This window comes from Alosa sapidissima, chromosome 11 (genome assembly GCF_018492685.1).
Source record: "Alosa sapidissima isolate fAloSap1 chromosome 11, fAloSap1.pri, whole genome shotgun sequence".
Classification (NCBI taxonomy): Eukaryota; Metazoa; Chordata; class Actinopteri; order Clupeiformes; family Clupeidae; genus Alosa; species Alosa sapidissima.
This window is the reverse complement of record NC_055967.1, coordinates 18259401-18278191: the sequence shown is the minus strand read 5'-3', so window position 1 is coordinate 18278191 and position 18791 is coordinate 18259401. Positions and strand designations below refer to the sequence as shown.

At 41.1% G+C, this 18791-nt stretch overlaps 1 protein-coding gene across 1 annotated transcript; it reads right to left on the bottom strand.

Annotated features, from left to right (window-relative positions):
• Positions 1-490: 490 nt before the first annotated feature.
• On the bottom strand, positions 491-11660 carry dhtkd1 (dehydrogenase E1 and transketolase domain containing 1). The gene is made up of 17 exons (XM_042110222.1): positions 11316-11660; positions 10855-11007; positions 10315-10526; positions 9964-10158; positions 9405-9674; positions 8768-8939; positions 8464-8662; positions 7331-7643; positions 7112-7196; positions 6487-6626; positions 6108-6258; positions 5405-5511; positions 3477-3641; positions 2769-2851; positions 1869-2038; positions 1523-1608; positions 491-1308 (listed from the first exon to the last, which is right to left on the bottom strand). The coding sequence occupies exons 1-17, from the start codon at positions 11494-11496 to the stop codon at positions 1207-1209; spliced, it is 2784 nt and encodes a 927-aa protein (XP_041966156.1). The 5' UTR covers positions 11497-11660; the 3' UTR covers positions 491-1206.
• Between the last annotated feature and the right edge of the window lie 7131 nt (positions 11661-18791).

Genomic DNA, 18791 nt, shown 5'->3' with positions numbered 1-18791 from the left:
ATCACTGCTTAGGCTAGGCCTACTTTCTTCTGTGTTTGACACAGTATTGGCATTATTCATGGTATCAATATGATCATAAATCCATGACAGAGTGCCTTTGCCTTAATTACAGTGAATAGGTCAACACACTGAGACAGTAGGCTACATGTGAGCTATTACAGTTCGGAGGACATCAAAATTAATACAGTAGGTGACCTGATAACTTGGCTTTAAGTTGACAACTGATTCTAGTACTACTAAAAGCAAGATGACTGTAGAGGTAGCATGGCAGAGAACGGTAAAGAAAAAGAATGTGAGTTCCACTTGCAGGTGTGTCAAAAATATAGTTTCTGTTGCAACTGATGACCATGTGACATCTGTCAAGTACAGAGGGATTACAGACAAAATCAAATTATTTTAAAAACACAATCGACAATACAATGGGCTATGGTACCTGCAAAGTGAAACAAACACTTGTTGATCATAGTTGACCAAATTAAACAGCGGTTGGTGAAAACAGAATGGGAGTTAATTTATTTTGCGTACAAGTAAACTGGCAATATTGTTGATAATACACAAAATGCAGTGTAATTGTTCAGAAAAGAACTTCATTGTGTTTTGTTAATGCAATTATTCACACTATCCTGTTTTGAAAAAAAGACAACACTTTACATCCAGCAAGATAATTTATCCTACACTATAATATACTAAATTAATACCTATCATTAACGACAAAGACAAAACTGGTCACTTTGTTATTGAGACTGGAGTACTATTGAGGGGCCAAGCTATTATTAAACCGTGTTATGCTGTATAAACGTATTGAAGGATATTGTGCCCAGTGCCGTCAGAAAAAAATATTTGTTATACAGACTATTCATCCGTTTCTATAGTTATGTCCTGGAAGTCAGTAGGCTGAAGCTAAGATCCCTTAATGCATGTTTGTGTTATGCTGGGAAGTTAAGTATTCTTCTCAACATCCTTCAACCAAAATATTAAGAAAAAACAATCTTATTAACCATGGATATTCAATAAAGGAACTGGATAGGGAAAGAACACTTTCAAAGAGTTATAAAAAAAATCTCTCTTCTGTTGAACACAGAGCTTCTTCTCAAACTCGACATTCCAAGATGTCCTCTTCCTGAAGGTCAAATTAGGTCCCCTTCAGTGCCCACTGTGTGCAGTATTCTTGCAGGTGTTCTGTATTGTGCACTTCGAGGAGGCCTCTCAGCTGAAGGAGGCGGTGAGAATGGCCTCCTGCTGTTGATTGTGTAGCATGCCGATGCCCACAGCCGGAGCAGGAAGAGAGGGTCGGCTGACCAGTCGCAGCTGAGGACCAGAGAACAGCGGGCACCAATTCAGCAGATGGAAAATGGATCAGTGGAAATGAATAGGTGGTACAATAGTCATTCTGCATGTGTTCAATGATACACATTTATGTCACAGTTACAAAACAAAAAAATTTGACGCACATTCACATTCTCAGATTCAAGCATTATTTTCATTCTCAACAACATTACTTTCAATATAAAAGAGAATATACCTTGCATGCCAGTTGCTTTTCAAATCTTGGGTTCACAAAGGACCAGGCACCCATGTTTTGGGGTTCCTCTTGACTCCATATAAACTCTGTAGAAGTGAATAAGTGTGTTATACAGAGTGAGTAGGAAGTTGACAATTAACCTACATTGGTACGACCAGATAACCCACGCTACTCATAACCAGATAACCTAAGGCTGTATAATCAGATAAACTCTAACCATGTAAATAAACTTCACGATAATCCAAACAATAGTCTGGGATAAGTCTTACTGATGATGATATGATTACAACAAAATAACATGACTTATTGAAGCATAAAACATTCAAGAGGCTAAATAGTCTCTCACCTTTGGCATTGGTGTATTTAGAGAGCTCTTTCTGCAGAGCCTCCAAGGGGAAAGGACAGAGCTCCTCCAGCCGGATTAGTGCAGTGTTCTGGGCCGCTGCAGGCAGTGTCTCCCTCTGCTTCAGCAAGGCATAATAGTGTTTGCCAGAGCAGAGCAGCACCCGCTGGACACTGTGGGAATTACAGGTTAGGTATGAAGCGCGAGGATTCATGGAAATAATACTGAATGGAAGCATTTAGTATTAAATTAATTACGTCATGTTCTTTCATTTCAAATTAACTCTTTGCATTACATAACTTAAAACAGTGGTTATTTGGAACTTGTCAAGGTAGGCCTCATGCTAAAAATAGCATCCCTTACCTGATGAAACCGATCAAACCTTTATGGATCAAATGTGTTTTTTATGATGGATGACTAAATAATATTACTTTGTTTTGGATTGGTTAATGTTAGGCCCATGTTTCTTGTATTAATATTATGACTAGCCATCTTAATACCTTATAAGCTAAATGGTAGACCCTAACCATATTCTGAAAATACAAAGTAGGCTACAAACTCATCACCAAACAGGTTATTCACCAACTACTATGCTGTAAGAACACTGCCGAGTTTAATTTGACCTATAGCTGGTTGTTTGGATTCTCGTTTTTTCGCTCCCAAAACGTGCCCCTTGCTGTAACTCCCTGACCCCCTCTGGGGGCCCGCAGACTTTGGAACATACAGACTTAAAAGTACCTTTTGAAGAGCTGATATTAGACCATGACATAATTGTTTAGATAAGGGGAACACGATCAAAGTTATGGTTCTTTCTGGCTCTCTGCCCAGTCTGACACTTAGTTTTAACACTAAAGCACATTACAGCTGCATGAAGAGTTCATAGTTTGTGATCAGATGATTTACCTGGAGGGGTTCACCGAAGGGTCACCAAGCACAGGTTTGAAAGATGTTCCTGGAACCAAGTCAGCAAGGCTAGACACAGCACCCTATTAGGAGGAGACCAAATTTAGTTTGAGTCACCATCAGTCTTTTCATACATACAGACCCCCCCCCCCCCCGCCCACACACACACACACACACACACAAAAAAAGCAACAGAAAAAATATACAGACTAACACATAGTTAATCAGATTCATTATATTACATATTGAAAGTATAAGTATATATACACTTTTGATCCCGTGAGGGAAATTTGGTCTCTGCATTTATCCCAATCCGTGAATTAGTGAAACAAGCCACTCAGCACACAGTGAACACACATTGAACACACAGTAAGGTGAAGCACACACTAATCCCGGCGCAGTGAGCTGTCTGCAACAACAGTGGCGCTCGGGGAGCAGTGAGGGGTTGGGTGCCTTGCTCAAGGGCACTTCAGCCGTGCCTACTGGTCAATGTTCGAACCGGCAACCCTCCGGTTACAAGTCTGAAGCGCTAACCAGTAGGCCACGGCTGCCCCTCAGTAAGGGCTGTAAGAAGCCTCAATCATGTGGAAGAATTGTATACAGAAATATAAAGCTATGTATATTGAGAGAGGGAACAGAAATATGCACATATAACATATGCATGCATATATAATATAAAAACATGCATATATAAAAAGTCAGACTTACTGAGAACCTTAGCAGTGTCTTTGGTGCGGCCACAATTAAAGGCTTGCGGAAGTTGCGGATCATCTGTCGCCGGAGAAGGTGGAAGTATTGTGCTGGAGTGGTGGGGTTCACAACAGACATGTTCACTGTGTCACTGTCCACACCTTCCTCCTTGCTGTCAGTCATCTGGGAGATAGACAAATACCGGTACATAGAATGCACATAAGTGGTGACTGGTATGCATGAACGCTAGCCTGGAGATTCCAAACCCTGGTAATCTAGAAAGATTAAGGGTCTGGCCACGAATAATGTAATGGCCCAACTCGAGGGACGGCACCAAGCGTGCATTTGAAAATCTCTCTGCACGCAATTAGATAACACAATACGACCAATGTTTACTGACTGATTCCGGACTTCAACGCAATTGGATAACACTACGACTGTCATCTGTTTAGCTCGCCTATATCAGATACACCAATGTGATTGGCTCCCTGCAATACAAGTGGCAAAAGTAACGTGCAAATTGTGCTCTTGCGAGAACTCTGGAGTTTCCAGGGTACATGAACGCCAAAGGCTGGGTCACACTTAACGCTGTACAGTACAAGACAGGTTCAATGGAAAGGCTAAACAGATGAACATTTAATGGGTCAATCTTACTAAGAACATGTTTGTCTTCCATTCTACAAAGTTTGGCCAGTCTAGGAATAATACCGGTACTTTTTAATATATGAATGCCCAAACATGGCCTCCAAGATAAAGTGTAAAAAATCAAGGGCAAAAAGACAATGAAAACAATAGAATTGAACAAAAATATTTTACATGTTTTAGTTATGGAACCTAAACATTGTGTAGACAAACTAGACAAAAGTTAGTGCTGCAACCATTTTAATTGTTTTTTTCTCTGATTTGACACAGAATGACTCGGGTGTTCGTGTCAGCAGAAGTCCACATACGTAAGTAAGGGATAATGTATAGAACGCCGGTCATTATGGGGAAAATAAGTCCCGACAGGGCGAACCGGACCCCGACGCGCCAGCGGAGGGGTCTTGTTTCGCCCTGAAGGGACTTATTTTCCATGATGACCGGCGTTCTATACATTATCCCGCTTATTATACGGCTACTTGCCAAAACGAAAAAATAAACTCCATGATATGTCTCTTTACACTTATTTGTTACCGTTTCGTCGTGGCTTTTGCTGAGAAACAAATAGTTCGCATCACACGCTGAACTTGAATCAAACATTCTTTAGAACACAGCTGATCAACCGTCTGCTTTCACTTTTGAATGAAGTTCCAAGCACAAACTCCGTTGCCATTGACAGCGGTCATTCTTGTTTTCAGAGGTCCTTTCCCAAGAAATAATGACCGCTAGAACTTTCGGAAATCCCATTCAAGTCAATGGAGCATTCTACTTGCATTGTGAAGAGCCGTATAATAATTCACATTAATAGGGTATTCCTCACAGGAATCAGAGCAATTAGGCCTCGAGAAGTAGGCTTCTCAATCAGCATGATTTATATAAAAATCTTATTGAGGGACATATCTTACTATGGTTTAGTTAGGTGGCAGGCGGTCTAGTGAAAATGTGTAGGCATATTTGGCTCCATACCTTGTTGGAAGGAAGGAAGGAAGGAATGATGACTATCCACAGAGGTAGTAACATTATGAAATGTTTTTCCATCTGTCAGGGACCCTTATTTTGTGATCTCACCATCAGGATGCATAGAAATGTGCATCTTCATTTTTTCTATAAATCCTGATGTTTGTGCATTTGCATATTTCATATTTCCCCGTTCATGCAACTTTTTGTGTGCATAGCAACCTATAACTTATAAATGAGGCCCCTGAACTGGCGTGGGCAGCAGTGAAAGGAGACATCACTGCCCATACTGTATGTGCTTGTGAACGAGTGAGTGGGTGAGATAATTAGAGACCTGACAGTCTCCTCACCTGTAAAAAACGCTCAATTCTGCAGGAGGAGTGCTCAGGTCCAGCTCCATCATAGCCATGTGGCAGCAGGATAACAATGGCACTCTGCAGCAGCCATTTCGCCTCACCTGGAGAAGAATGCCATTCACTTACATATGAACATACAAGTCTTTTCAGGGAAACCCAAGTTTAAACCAAATATTTACATGGGTTTTGTTAAATGACTACATTTAACAAACGGTTTTGTTAAAGGTGCTCTAAGGGTTGCCACATGTTTTTTAGGCTAAAACATTTTGTCACTTACTGCAAACATCACCTAACCAACCGCTGTCTGTGTCCTGAATACACTGTAACAAAACGCAATCTCTGTGGACAGCCCAGGCTCCAAAAACGGCAACAAAAACAACCTGGGCAAACCTAGCTCATAAAAACATAACAAACTGTTCCAGCAAATCACAGACGAGATGCGCGTTTAGGAGAGTTTCAATTGCACGGGAGCAGCACGGGAGGGAGGGGGAGGAAGTAGCAAGCTAGCTCTCGGTTTTGTCTGAAAGTCAACAGAAGTGACATTACCCAGCATCGCTTAGAGCACCTTTAAATGACTACTTCTACAACAATTAATCAATCACATGGTCATTTCAAAGTATGCATTACACATAGTCCCAACACCCAAAACAAAATGGTATGGCTGCATGGCTGAAGGAGTTTTATAAACTATGGTTACCTCCTGAGATGAAGGTATCAAAGATGATCTGTGCTCCATTGAAAAAGTCTCCGAATTGGGCTTCCCAGATGGGCAGAAGCATGGGCTGGGCAATACTCATACCATATTCAAATCCCAGCACTGCCTCTTCAGACAGGGGACTATTGCACACCTGGTGCACACACACACACACACACACACACACACACACACACACGATGAAGATTGTTATTTTAAACAAAAGGACATCATATCCATCCAAGCATTCAATACTGAAACAGACCTAGAAACAAACAAACAAACATCAAAGGCATTCCACTATAAAAATAAGATAAGTTCAAAATCGAGAAGATAAACAATGTTCAAACTCCGATGTAGGTCTTTTGAGCTTTCCACTGACCTCCAGGAAGCCCTTCTGCGCTGGGTCGATGTGATTCAGTGGGATGTACATGTCATTGGACTCCTGGCAAACCACCATGGCATGGCGCTGACTAAACGTGCCTCTCCCAACATCCTGCCCACTGATACGGATATTGAACCCTGTGGAGGGGTCGTCCAGACAAAAATCAACAACCAAAGATCACGGACTGCCACGCAATACTGCTGGACAAGTGCAGCAGAGTACCTCCACATCTGGAACACGATTAATAGTGTAAAGAACCATATTGTTAACATACAGTCTATAGGCCCATTCACACCAAGAACGATAACGATAACTATAAATAACTATCGTTCTTGTTAATATGAATGACGACGTTCACACATAAACTATAACGATAACGACATGAAGAATGATATCGTTGGGGATCACTTTCAGAGCGATTTTCAGAACGATAAAAAGCTAATAGCCAATCAGAACCCATCGAATTTTAACCGTCACATTTATTAACACAAGGAGAGACTTTGTTCAGTGTGAATGCTTTCATCATTATGGTTATAGTTATCGTTCTTGGTGTGAATAGGCCTTATATGTTTTGTTTTCCTTCTTTATATTCTGATCGGGAGATATCATATACAGGACATACCTTGGCAGAGCAGTGAGCCAAAAGCCATGGCTTCAGCAGTGGACCAGTCCAGCTTGGTTCCGTCTTCCAGCTTCTGCAGCCGGGCCTGTTTGGAACATTTCTCCATGTCAGCAGGTTTCTTTCTTCTGTTTCTTTGTAACGACTGATTCCTCTAAAGTTTATCAGAGACCTCATACACTGTGAATTTACTTCAAGGACATGGCCTCCGAAAGCACAAACCTGCATGTGTGTCTTTCTGAGATGACTGTGAAGATGAATCTCTTCGGGGATGGCCACTGACTTGGCTCCCACAAACTGCAGTAGGGGCGCAGCGATGCCAGTGTCCCAGGTGGTGATGCGAGCCTGGGGCTCCACCAGATCCCCCCAGCGGCCCTGCAGATTGGTGGACGGCGGACTGTACAGAGTCATGTTGGCCAGCCGCTCGTTCAGCATGCTGTAGTGGGTGGTCTTTATCTGACCTCGTTCCTCTTCGGTCATCAGGCCCTCGGACACCAGCAGGTCCGCATACGAGTCCGGAATGCTCTTCCTTGCCCTGGAAAATGACAGGGAATGGAAAAGGACCATTAATAATAATTTCTTTATGAGGATATTTTCTGTATCAGTCTTTTTACTCAAGGCTACCAACAACACAAGCTATTGACATTCATACATACTCCGCTATACTGACTGGTGTTCATGTAAACAATTGTATGTACTTCTCATGCTTTACTGTAGATAAAAAGACAACATGTTTACAATTATAGTGTCTTTTCAACACGTCATTTACTGGTAATGCAGCAATATGTGAGTTTTGGTCTAATACTAGTGAGCTAGATCCCTAAAAGGCATGCACACTTTTACCAAACACCACCAGAGCCTTATTGGCACTGCAAACACCACCCAGATTCTTATTGGCACTGCAAACACCACCAGAGCCTTATTGGCACTGCCCGCAGCTTATTGGCACTGCCCACAGCTTGCCTATGGGTGTTCGCCATATACGCCTATGGGTGTTCGCCATATAGTCAACAATAATTGTGCTGGGACAGACTCTCCCTCATTTTTGTGGTGTGGTGAGGCCCTGAATGCAGAAAAGCATAATCCTGAATGCAGAACAGCATAATCCTGGATGCAGAAGAGCATAATCCTGGATGGCTGCTGTTTATCTGGCCTTCATATGAGCATGTACCATCAAAGTGAATTTGGAGATGATATCAAAACTAGTTGCCTGATAACAGCATAGCTCAACTCAAAAAGTGGCGAACTGTTGCTTAGTGTTACTTTTTACATTGTACGGTATGTATCATTGTACGGTATAATGGATCAACAATGGATCATTGCGGCAAAACTTCACTGATAAGCTTACTGCATACCGGATGATCTTATACATGGCTGGATTGGTGAAAAATGGTTCATCCAACTCGTTGTGTCCCCACTGTCGATAGCACAGCAAGTCAACGATCACATCCTTCCGGAACTTCCGCTGATACTCCACTGCAAGCCTTGTTGCCCGAAGAACATCCTCAGACTCGTCGCCATTCACATGTATCACAGCACAGCCAACCATCTTACCTGGAAGAGTTGCCCAGAAATCAGTTCACTAATCCTTCTTTGTTGCAGCAGATCAGCAGTCCAGTGTAAAATATACTTGAACAGAAACTTTTTGTTTTAACTTACCAACATCACTGCAATACAACGATGATCTCGCTCTCTCAGCAGGAGTGGTATATCCCACTTGGTTATTTACAATGAGGTGAATACTCCCACCAACTCTGTAGTGAGGTAGATTTGACAGTGTAAAGTTTTCTGGCACAATGCCTTGGCCTGAAAATGAGCCATCTCCATGTACCTGCAAAAGGGAATTTGTTATACAGTGCACACATGATATGACAGATGAGATGATGAGACCATGATGAGACCATGACCATGACGAGACCATTTGCCTCAATACTCATCCATAACTTGAAAAATATCTCTCCCTCTCTTGACTTTACTCTCAAAAGGGTATCCATTTTAGCAGAGCTAGCCAGCCAGCTAATTAGCTGGATGATATGGACTTTAACAGGGGTACAATGACAGTTTACGTGATGATGAAGGTGTTTGAATACCAGCCAATCAGAAAGATTCTATAATGTTCAGATAAATGACAAATTATTATAATGGTATTTTATTACAACACTCATAATAATAGGAAATTCCTAAATAAAAAAATAAAAGCAAAAAATAAATATTTTTACTATTTATTTATATTATTCATTTTTCCTTCCAACTTGCTGCGGCCCCCACTTTGAAAACCACTGTGGTAACGATGTACCTGAAGGCAGATGACTTTGTCTCCGGGCCGGGCAGTGCTGTCGGGGGAATAATCCCCATCTTGTTTGAGCTGCTGTCGGCTGCGTGCCTTGCCCTGGGATACCGGGTTGATGGCTTCCAGGTGAGATGGGTTAGGCAGCATGGTGACATGGACTGGGTGACCGGCCCCGAAGTCCAGTTCCACAGAGGAAGTGAGGTGAGAGAGCACGTCACCGATGGAGGGAGAGTTCTCTGGGAACTCACTAAGGCCACGCATTTTGCGGAACATGAGCTGAAACACACAAAGCCACATCGGAGTGAGGCAGACCTCAGACCAGCCCACAGCAGATAAGGAAATCACTTAAAACGAAGTGTCTGCAACACTTAGTATCAATTATGTGGGCTCCTGCTGCAGAGATGATATGACAGACTGAATGATTCAAATTCCTTGAATTTCCCCTTGGGGATAAATAAAGTGTCTTCTCTATCTATCTATCTAGACCATGAAGCTGCAGTTGCATCCAGTTACTATAGTAATGAGCAACGCTGAGGCAGTGCGTGCTTCCCCTGCTTCTACTGACCTCGGGTGGAAACTGCAGGAGTCCCGTCAGCAGGTTGAGGCGTCCGCGATGAGGCATACCCATAATCACATCAGTCACACCACTGTACGCCGCCTGACGGAATAGCTCATGGAAGAATCCCATCATGCTCTCCGCTCCCTCGCCTCCATACCGCTTCACAGTAGCAAACTTGGTGCCCAAGAAATTATCAAACTCCTAACGTTTCACATGCAGAGACAAAAAAAAGGGACCAACGACAGAACCATCAGATTAATGCCATGGTACCTTCAAACCCCTATCTAGGACAGACAGTGCTGTTTTATCCTGCTGCCTGGTGAAAAACCTGTCACTTTCCACATCCCAGTGACTTACCTGGGACTCAAGCATAAGCTGAGCCAGCTGTCGTCTCTCCTCTGTAGAAAAGGTCTCCTTTTTGAGCTCCTCAAATCGGTCTGTGATCCATTCCCGCTCCTGCACAGTCTCCAGCTGGCTGATCTCCACGGAGATCTGCCCACAATAGGTTTGGTTCAGGTAAGCAAGAACTTCTTCCAGTGATGCCTCTGCTTTCCCAAAGTGACGCAAACCTACAAAGATGCCCATAAATAGATGACATGAAACAGAATATCACACACACATACATTTTGATATCTATAGGATGGACCTAAAACTACGTTCATGGGTTTCCTGGTCATTTCTTACCCACCACATCTCAGTTGATTCCAATATAAGGTCTTTTTTCTTTTTACTCTTAGGCCAATTCAGTTTATTTCATAAATCTTTAGTTAACTCGCATGAAGATATATGCAGACTTTGAAGCAAGTACTATAAAATCTTTTTATAAATCAGTCAGTTAGGGAGTGAACATTTAACCTACAGAAATTTCTAAGGTCACCTACAACTACTAGTGCTCACCACTTGTCCTGAGGGGCCCCTGAAGAGTCCCATCTAACGCGCTGATTTCGGGAACGGTGTCCAGCACCGGCGCATCAGGAAGCAATGGGTTAATCCTGGCTGCTTTATGTCCATGTGCTCGATATGCCTCAACCAGTCGTGCCAGTCCATGGTCTGTTCATGCACGATTCAACACGATCAGCTGCCAGTTAACCCTCACAACACAACTGAAACACTGAGCTTGTGAATGCAAAGATAACGCATCGTAGTAAGCTAGTACATTTGTGTTAATGCCACGGTCAGAAAACACATCTTACGAGACTGGATAACGTTAGCGTAGCGTTACTGCAACAACAACCTGTTGCATTGCACACCAGAAGTGACATCAGATAAATGTTCGTGGCCTAAAAATGACTGAGATTTGGTAACAATCCATTATATTCATAATAACCTGTCATTTTAAATGTTATGTCCACACTGACCTTGATTTAGCGCGGAGATATGGTCGCTTGTCACGACTTTGGAACTCAAGTCCTTCTGTCTGGGTCTGTAACCATACACCCCCTTCTCCGTGTGGTACAGACAGGCCAAATGTGGTCGTGCAACACGCACAGTGTATCTTGACAGATTGTACAATCTATTTAATTTAAGAAGAGCTGACATATTTGGTAGCCGTTCAATCTTTCACCACTGTGTTGATTTCGGAAGTTCACAGCACGAATATGCAGAGACACACATTGCAGAAAGCAGCCATATTATTATGAATGACGGGGGCGGCGCAACGACCTGAAACGCCATTGGTTTACAGTATGATCCGAAAAGTAGGGCCCGTTCGAGGACGTACATTTGAAAACATTTGTCGCCTTCGCGATTATAGCCCTGGGGCGCGTTTCCCAAAACCATAGTAGCTAACCTGTTAGCAACTTAGTTGGTTGGCAATGGGAAATTGCATTGCAACCAACAAAGTTGCTAACGTATTAGGACTAGCAACTATGGTTTTGGGAAACGCGCCCCAGTGTGGTAGATCTAGTTACCATACAAGTTTAATCATCTCCAAATAATCAATCCGGTAAATCAATTGACTCAATGTGATCCAATTGTAATCCAATGGTGATCCCCAACCCTCTTAAAAGTATCTTGTGATAAACTATCGTCATGAAATGTTTAGCTTAATTTCATATACAGTGTCATTACTACGGAGCCCCGGATATGGGGAAAAAATAATAAGTTGTGGCCACGAAATAGCAATTTGTTCCCACAAAATAATAAGTTGTGGCCACGAAATAGCAATTCGTTCCCACAAAGTACTAATTTGTGGCCACGAAATATTAATTCGTTCCCACGAAATAGGTAATTTGTGGCCACGAAATATTAATTCATTCCCACGAAATAGTAGAATTTGTGGCCACGAAATAGGTAGGCCTATAGGCTGTGCACTGGACAGCTGGATGAGCCAATCAAGCGCAACTCCTCAAACAGGAACAGTTGCTGTCACACAATGGACAGGGATGGTAGAGTGCTATTTTAGGCTGGAAATGAAACTTTGAAGACATTTTGAAAAGCCTGGCATTGGAGGGATTCATTATTAGCGAGAGGCATCTCCACAGACTATTAAGAGCCAGGTCGCTGCATCGGCGTATAGGTACGACTTGAACGTGTCTCTCTCGTTTGCGTTTTTTTTTTAATAAGGCGGCCGTGAACATTTTCGTTAAAACATGCATCAGATAGCTGGAGGCGAATCTTCACACACCCCCCCCCCCCCCCCACTCTCACTTTTTGTATATCCTCATCTCATCTCACGCCTTCTACCCACACACCCATCACTGTTCCATTCCCTTTCAAGAGAGTTCCATTATCAGCATCATAGTTGGCCCCACAAGACTTCCTTTTTAACATTCCATATGTTATCTTAATGTAGAGGAAGTAGATTGGGGCCCAAATAGAACGTTCAAGCATTGTTTTTGTTTACCTTGTTGAAAGGGTCCATTATTTGCATACGCCGCGCGCTGATGAAATCATTCTATCTTTTGTAAAACGTCGCGTCGCAGAGGTGCGCTGACCCGAGGACCTTTGCCGAGATAGATGGACGGTCAGGAGCAACGCAGAGGCTGATGGAGAACCGGGACAAATGAAACACTTTTTAATAAAACGTAATTTACAAAGACATTGTAAAACACGGAAAGTTAATATTTTGTCACTAGCAACTTACATCTGTCCTCTGTCAAATACAGTTGCATTTACAGCTCTGAACAAAACCGTTCAAGAGTTATTTAAGAAGTCGAACGTGCGTTATGTTTCATTCGTCCCTCCTGGCTGGGACAAATGAAACAGCATGGGGGACGAATGAAACATACAGCTTAAATTATGTAAACTTCCCACAACTTCAATATTTGACAACATACTATGAATGGTACTTCAAGTATTTGTTATTTTAGATAGATTGCTGCTGGGATATATATGTCTTGGTTCATGTCTGTTAACAACTCATTGCCGTCATGGTGATGCGCGTATTTCGCGGTTATGGAAGTAGCATGCACTATGCCATTAATATAGCTAGAATAATGCTTCGAATTATATAATGTTTCTATAGTACAAAATGTTATTTCACTCTGTTTTTATGTGGTTAAAGCCACCACACATCCAAATAAGTGCCCTTCATGACCCACAGGCCGTCAGTCTCCATAGGTTAACATGGCAAAACTCGACCCCCCTACCTGATAGCCCCAAATATATTTGCATCTTTCTAAAACTGCTTTTCCATGTCTCACCTGCATAAAATATAGTATAAACACAGATACGTGTGCATTGACTTAGAATAAATGGGGTTTACTGCCTGGTCGGGACAAATGAAATTGGTGTTTAGTCCCATAGACATTTAGCATTATAGGCTGTTTTGCATCCATTACAAACAAACATGCAATGTGAACGTCTGGGATTGAGGAGAGCACTAATTGCTCTACTGAATAAGCATGAAGTCAAACCTTTAAATGAAAAACACTCTTTAATAATCAAAAAAAATAAACCGCTAAAAACTGTGACCATCAGAAATCGTTTATCGCCTCTAACTCCGTGATAACAGGACACAGGATGGCATTTGGCTGAGCAACGGAGGTTAATATGCTCTATGTTTTGTCCAAATGATGTCTGTCTATCATCGTTGCACTCGGAGAAAACCGGAATGTTTCATTCGTCCCCCGTTTCAATCGTCCCGGTTGTACCCTACTGCAAACCAGAGAATTGAGAGCTGGTGGAGAGTGATGAGAAAAGACACGACATATTTCGTGGCCACAAATTACTATTTCGTGGGAACGAATTAATATTTCGTGGCCACAAATTAGTACTTTGTGGGAACGAATTGCTATTTTGTGGCCACAACTTATTATTTTGTGGGAACGAATTGCTATTTCGTGGCCACAACTTATTATTTCTTCCCCCATGATCCGGGGCTCTGTACATTACTGTAACCTGACCCTAGCCAGATGAATTTCGTCCCGCTTAGCTTCACTCACATCCATCTGGGACCTCTTCCATTGAGAGTGATTTCTGCAACCGACTTTATGGTTCAGGCAATCAGGACGCAGGGCGGGAGTTTCACAGATGTGACATAGCGTAGAAGCGACTGTGAGACTGTTATTAGCGTCACGGGTTGGCTTCGATGTGAGTGGTTGAAGTAGCACGTCAATAGATGACGGACAAGTGGCTTATTCAATCATATGCAAGCATTTTTTTATTAGGCCCAGCCTTCTGAAGCAACACTTCAATGGACCGGTTCCAGATGGATGAGTGGAGCTAGGCGGAGCGAAATTCATCTGGCTAGGGTCAGGTTAACAGTACTGTGCTCGACTGGGTGAAAATAAGCGAACAGTCTCTTGAGAAATAGAAACGTATGTTTACCTCTTCCCGTAAAAGTAACCTTGTGCAATCAGCAGGGGGCGGGTAGGCCGAATTCACAAACGGGTCTTTCCTGTTTTCAAATCCTACATTATGTGGATTGTTTGACTGAGTTTCTCTCTACTTGCCAGTGAGATTTTTGTTCATAGCATAAAAATACTGGTGTGAGTGTGACACAATTACTGTGAAATTGCAAGGCTCAGGCTTGTCTGTATCGATGGCCAAGGAAAACAGTGCTGGTCAATACACCTAGTGGGCTGATGTGGTGATGAAGATGAATTAGGATTATGGCAGTGAGACACCAAAACCCACTTGACAACCAGAAGACAACAGTGAAATCAGGCCAAACATAGCTATACAAACCCTGATAAACATGTCTATGGTTAAATGTAACTGGATTAATGAGGGGAGGTTAATTTTATTCAAACCTTCACAAATGTTAACCATCAATTAGGTCTATACCACATATTGGTTGGTGAAATAAAAAGGGGGAGGGGAGGCTAAAAAGACAATAAAACAGAGGTCATAGACAAAGACATAGCACAATGACACCACCACAACACTGGACAAGCACGGAAACTAAACACACACAGACAACTTAGAAATTTGGGGAAATGGTTTAATATTGGAGACAAGGGCAGAGAACACCACACAAGAACAAACATCTACCAAAAGAAATCTATACTGTCCAAACTACACACATTGTGACAAAACAGTAAAAAACCTAAAACTACAAATAATTTACTTAACACATTATATAGTGACGTCTATAATTGCCTAAAGCTTCAGCTGTACAGACTTCACAGAAACAAATGACACTTACCGCTTTTGAGGTGAAGTGGCACAAGCAAAAAGAGACACAGTATTGTGCTCAATTAACAGACATGAATCAACACTGAGGTGATGCATAAGCAGTATGTGAAAATCAAGGTTGTGTAACTCAAATTCAGAATCAAACTGTCCTTGTACCACATATATGCCAAACCCGGGGACCAGTAAAGACAAGGCCGCAGGAAGAGGCCAGACATTTTTTTCCAATATAGAATTTTTCCTTTAATTTCCAATATAAAAACGATCCACCGGTACAAAATGTGTTAGTACAACCAGCTGTATAAAGAGGAAAGCCTTATATCCAAGGTCATTTGTTATGCAGGCAAAAACACCAAAATGCAATTCCTTTGGCTTTTCTCAAAACACATGTATCTATCAAAATCTTTGAAGGATAATAAAACTATCAGATTACATACAAGCTTAAATGTTACAAAGGAGAAAGAAAAGAAAGGACATTTATTCCACAATATCCAAAAGAGGCAAAGCAACTACAAATTTGATTTGAAAGCACTTCAGAGCACCAGAAAAGGACACATAAACAAACCATACAAGTCGAGTGTAGGGGATGAGAAAGTCACCATTGCCACTTAATTTCATGACCCGTTTCAATATTGTGCTTTTATCTTCATTTATGACATAGCTTAAACAAAGGGATGGGTCACATGGCAATCACTCACTCAACTGATTGACAACTTCTAAGTTTTTGTGGCAAAATTATAACATTATACAATACCTAGTATGGTATACGACACTAATGGTTCTTATGGTTCAATGCAGATGTGGGTCATTAAAATCAGATATTTAGAGATTAAAAGGTCAGACACATGGGTCAGTTTCACTGCTCTATTCAATATGATGTTTAATCACAATCAGATCTATCATTTGAAACAGACACATTGCATTGAACCAAGTTTTATTGATGGAGGCCAGATTGGTGTTTCACCCCACTTTCATTATTTGTTTATCATTTGAAAGAACATCCACAAGACACACTGAAAAGTGATGGTTCACAGATAAAATAATAAAAAATGGTGCCCCTTTCTCCATAAGGATTCAGCTCAAGTCCCTACTACTACCAATACCTTCTAGGCAGTTACTCCAGATATTATGGCACTTACTTTTTTTTTTTTGTATTTTAAACTTGACATGTGCACCATATATATATATATATATATAAACCAATAACTAAGTACTGAATGCACACACCATTTATTTCAAACACAGGAAAAATGTCATGCATTTGTGGTTGAGAACACATTTCACTCTATATGCACATGTCTGATAGTGCACATACCCCCTTACCTTGTGCTGGGACAAAATTTTGATTCTTTATTGGTGATCATACCCCCTTTTTTAATTTTTAAGGTCAAACCACTGAAGAAGAAAAAACTATTTTTTTTTTTAAATAAAAACCAAGTTATGATTTGAGAGCAACGGTTTTCATTTCATCTCGTGTCTGATTCTGTGGTCCCAAAGAGAGATATCGCAGAAGGTCCATGATAAATTTACTTGTTTTCTAAACAGAAATGAGTTTCCCCAGACACAATAGACCCTGAGTGAATGTAATAGTGCCACAACTATCATAGACATATCCTGATAGAGTGCAGACCACTGGGGGTACTACAAGGGTAGGGATGGGCGCTGTGCTATGTAAACTAAGCTTTTTTTAGATCAAATGGAATGCTTTGGTAAAATATCTCTTCTGGAGGTTTATAGCATTTTTCCTCATAACACAGGCTATGGGCTTTGTTTTATAGCAAAGAGAAACAATAAGCTAATTAAGGCCTACAGCTGTTTTGCGAAGAAAATCATCTGAGAAAAAGGTGTGGTGCTCCTGTGCGTGTATGTAAACATTAATTTCTGGCAACCAATAAAGTATGTGCAACATCCTAAAAGTTAACTATGACACCGAAAAACTGAGACGCCTCATAAATCCTGTGACATTTCAACCAGGGTGGCTAATACCTAATGTGCTCCATCTGTACACTTCCGTAGAACTAGAAAACGCGTACCTCTGTGCCTGAACAACATCTCATGTGTTCTCATGGTTATAGAGCTGTAGAATACAGATGAACCGTCTTAGAAAAACTGTTTACATGTGAGCATGCTTCAGTGGAAATATATGTAGACTATGAGGAAAAACAAGAGACTTCACATCTGTATGTAGATGGTTGCACATTTAACAAGGGAGGTTTAAGCATGTCCATCCCATTCAAATGACATGCTTACTGCTATTTCCAAACTTTATCTCGCAAACATAATCTGTTCATTAACACACAGAAAATTAAAACATCCATGTTAGACCATATAAAAGAAATGCACTTGAATTGTTGGCAAACCATTTTCTATATAAATCTCACACTTTGGTACAGAGATTTACACAGTAAGAGGAAATCGAAACAAAGCACTAGATTTAAAGACAACTAAAAATAAAAAAGTTCACAACAGCAATAGCAGTATTGTTAGAAAGCCTGTCATTCTCTAAAAAAAAAAAAGCTTTCTGTAAAACACAACACATTGGAACATCACATACAAATTAAGTCAATTTTTTTAAATCCACAGACACCTTTGTTATTGGGGCAGTTAGTATTTATCCTAATATTCTCCTTTATTTTACATCTCAACAGTAAAAATATAGGTATTCTAGTGTGCATTAAACCACAGATTGTCTAGTTGTGAATCAGTTCTAGAAAAAAGACTATTGTAGGTAGCACGTTCCCAAAATGGGTGTATTTTTTACTTTAAAAAAATGTTCTGTGCTTCCATGAGAAAAAAATCCCAGTAAACCTAAGCATGCTCTTTTCCTTCTGAAGAGGCAATAGCAATGGCCTTGGTCAAAGTATGGCAAATTCAGATACTAACCTTCTCCTCTCTTAAAACTGCTCAGTGTTTTTCTTAAGTCAATGAACAGTATTGCTAGTGGCATTAGATGGTTGTGTGCAAATCCCTGTATTGAACGTTCAAGTTTACTAAGATCTGGGATTAAAAGAAAGAAAAAAAAAAGTATCCCCACAGATTTTTTTTGTTGTTAAATCTGTTTACAAAAATCCAGTCTTGTACAAACACAGGTTAGACTTCAGACCAGCTTGATGTGAAATGAAGTTACATGCAAAACCAAACCAAAAAGGAAAACCAAACCAAAAATGAAGGGGGAAAAAAAAAAAAAAGAAAAAAAAAAAAAAAAAAGAAAATTCACATAACATCTGAACACAGATGGAAGTCAGGCAATGACTAAA

Bases quoted from the DNA above. Each gene is read 5' to 3' on its own strand.
- dhtkd1 (XM_042110222.1), bottom strand. From the start codon at position 11,496: ATGTCAGCTCTTCTTAAATTAAATAGATTGTACAATCTGTCAAGATAC. The intron at 10,159-10,314 runs GTAAGTCACTGG...GTGAAACGTTAG, and splicing joins AGCTTATGCTTGAGTCCCAG to GAGTTTGATAATTTCTTGGG. The intron at 2,039-2,768 runs GTAAATCATCTG...TAATTCCCACAG, and splicing joins CCTTCGGTGAACCCCTCCAG to TGTCCAGCGGGTGCTGCTCT.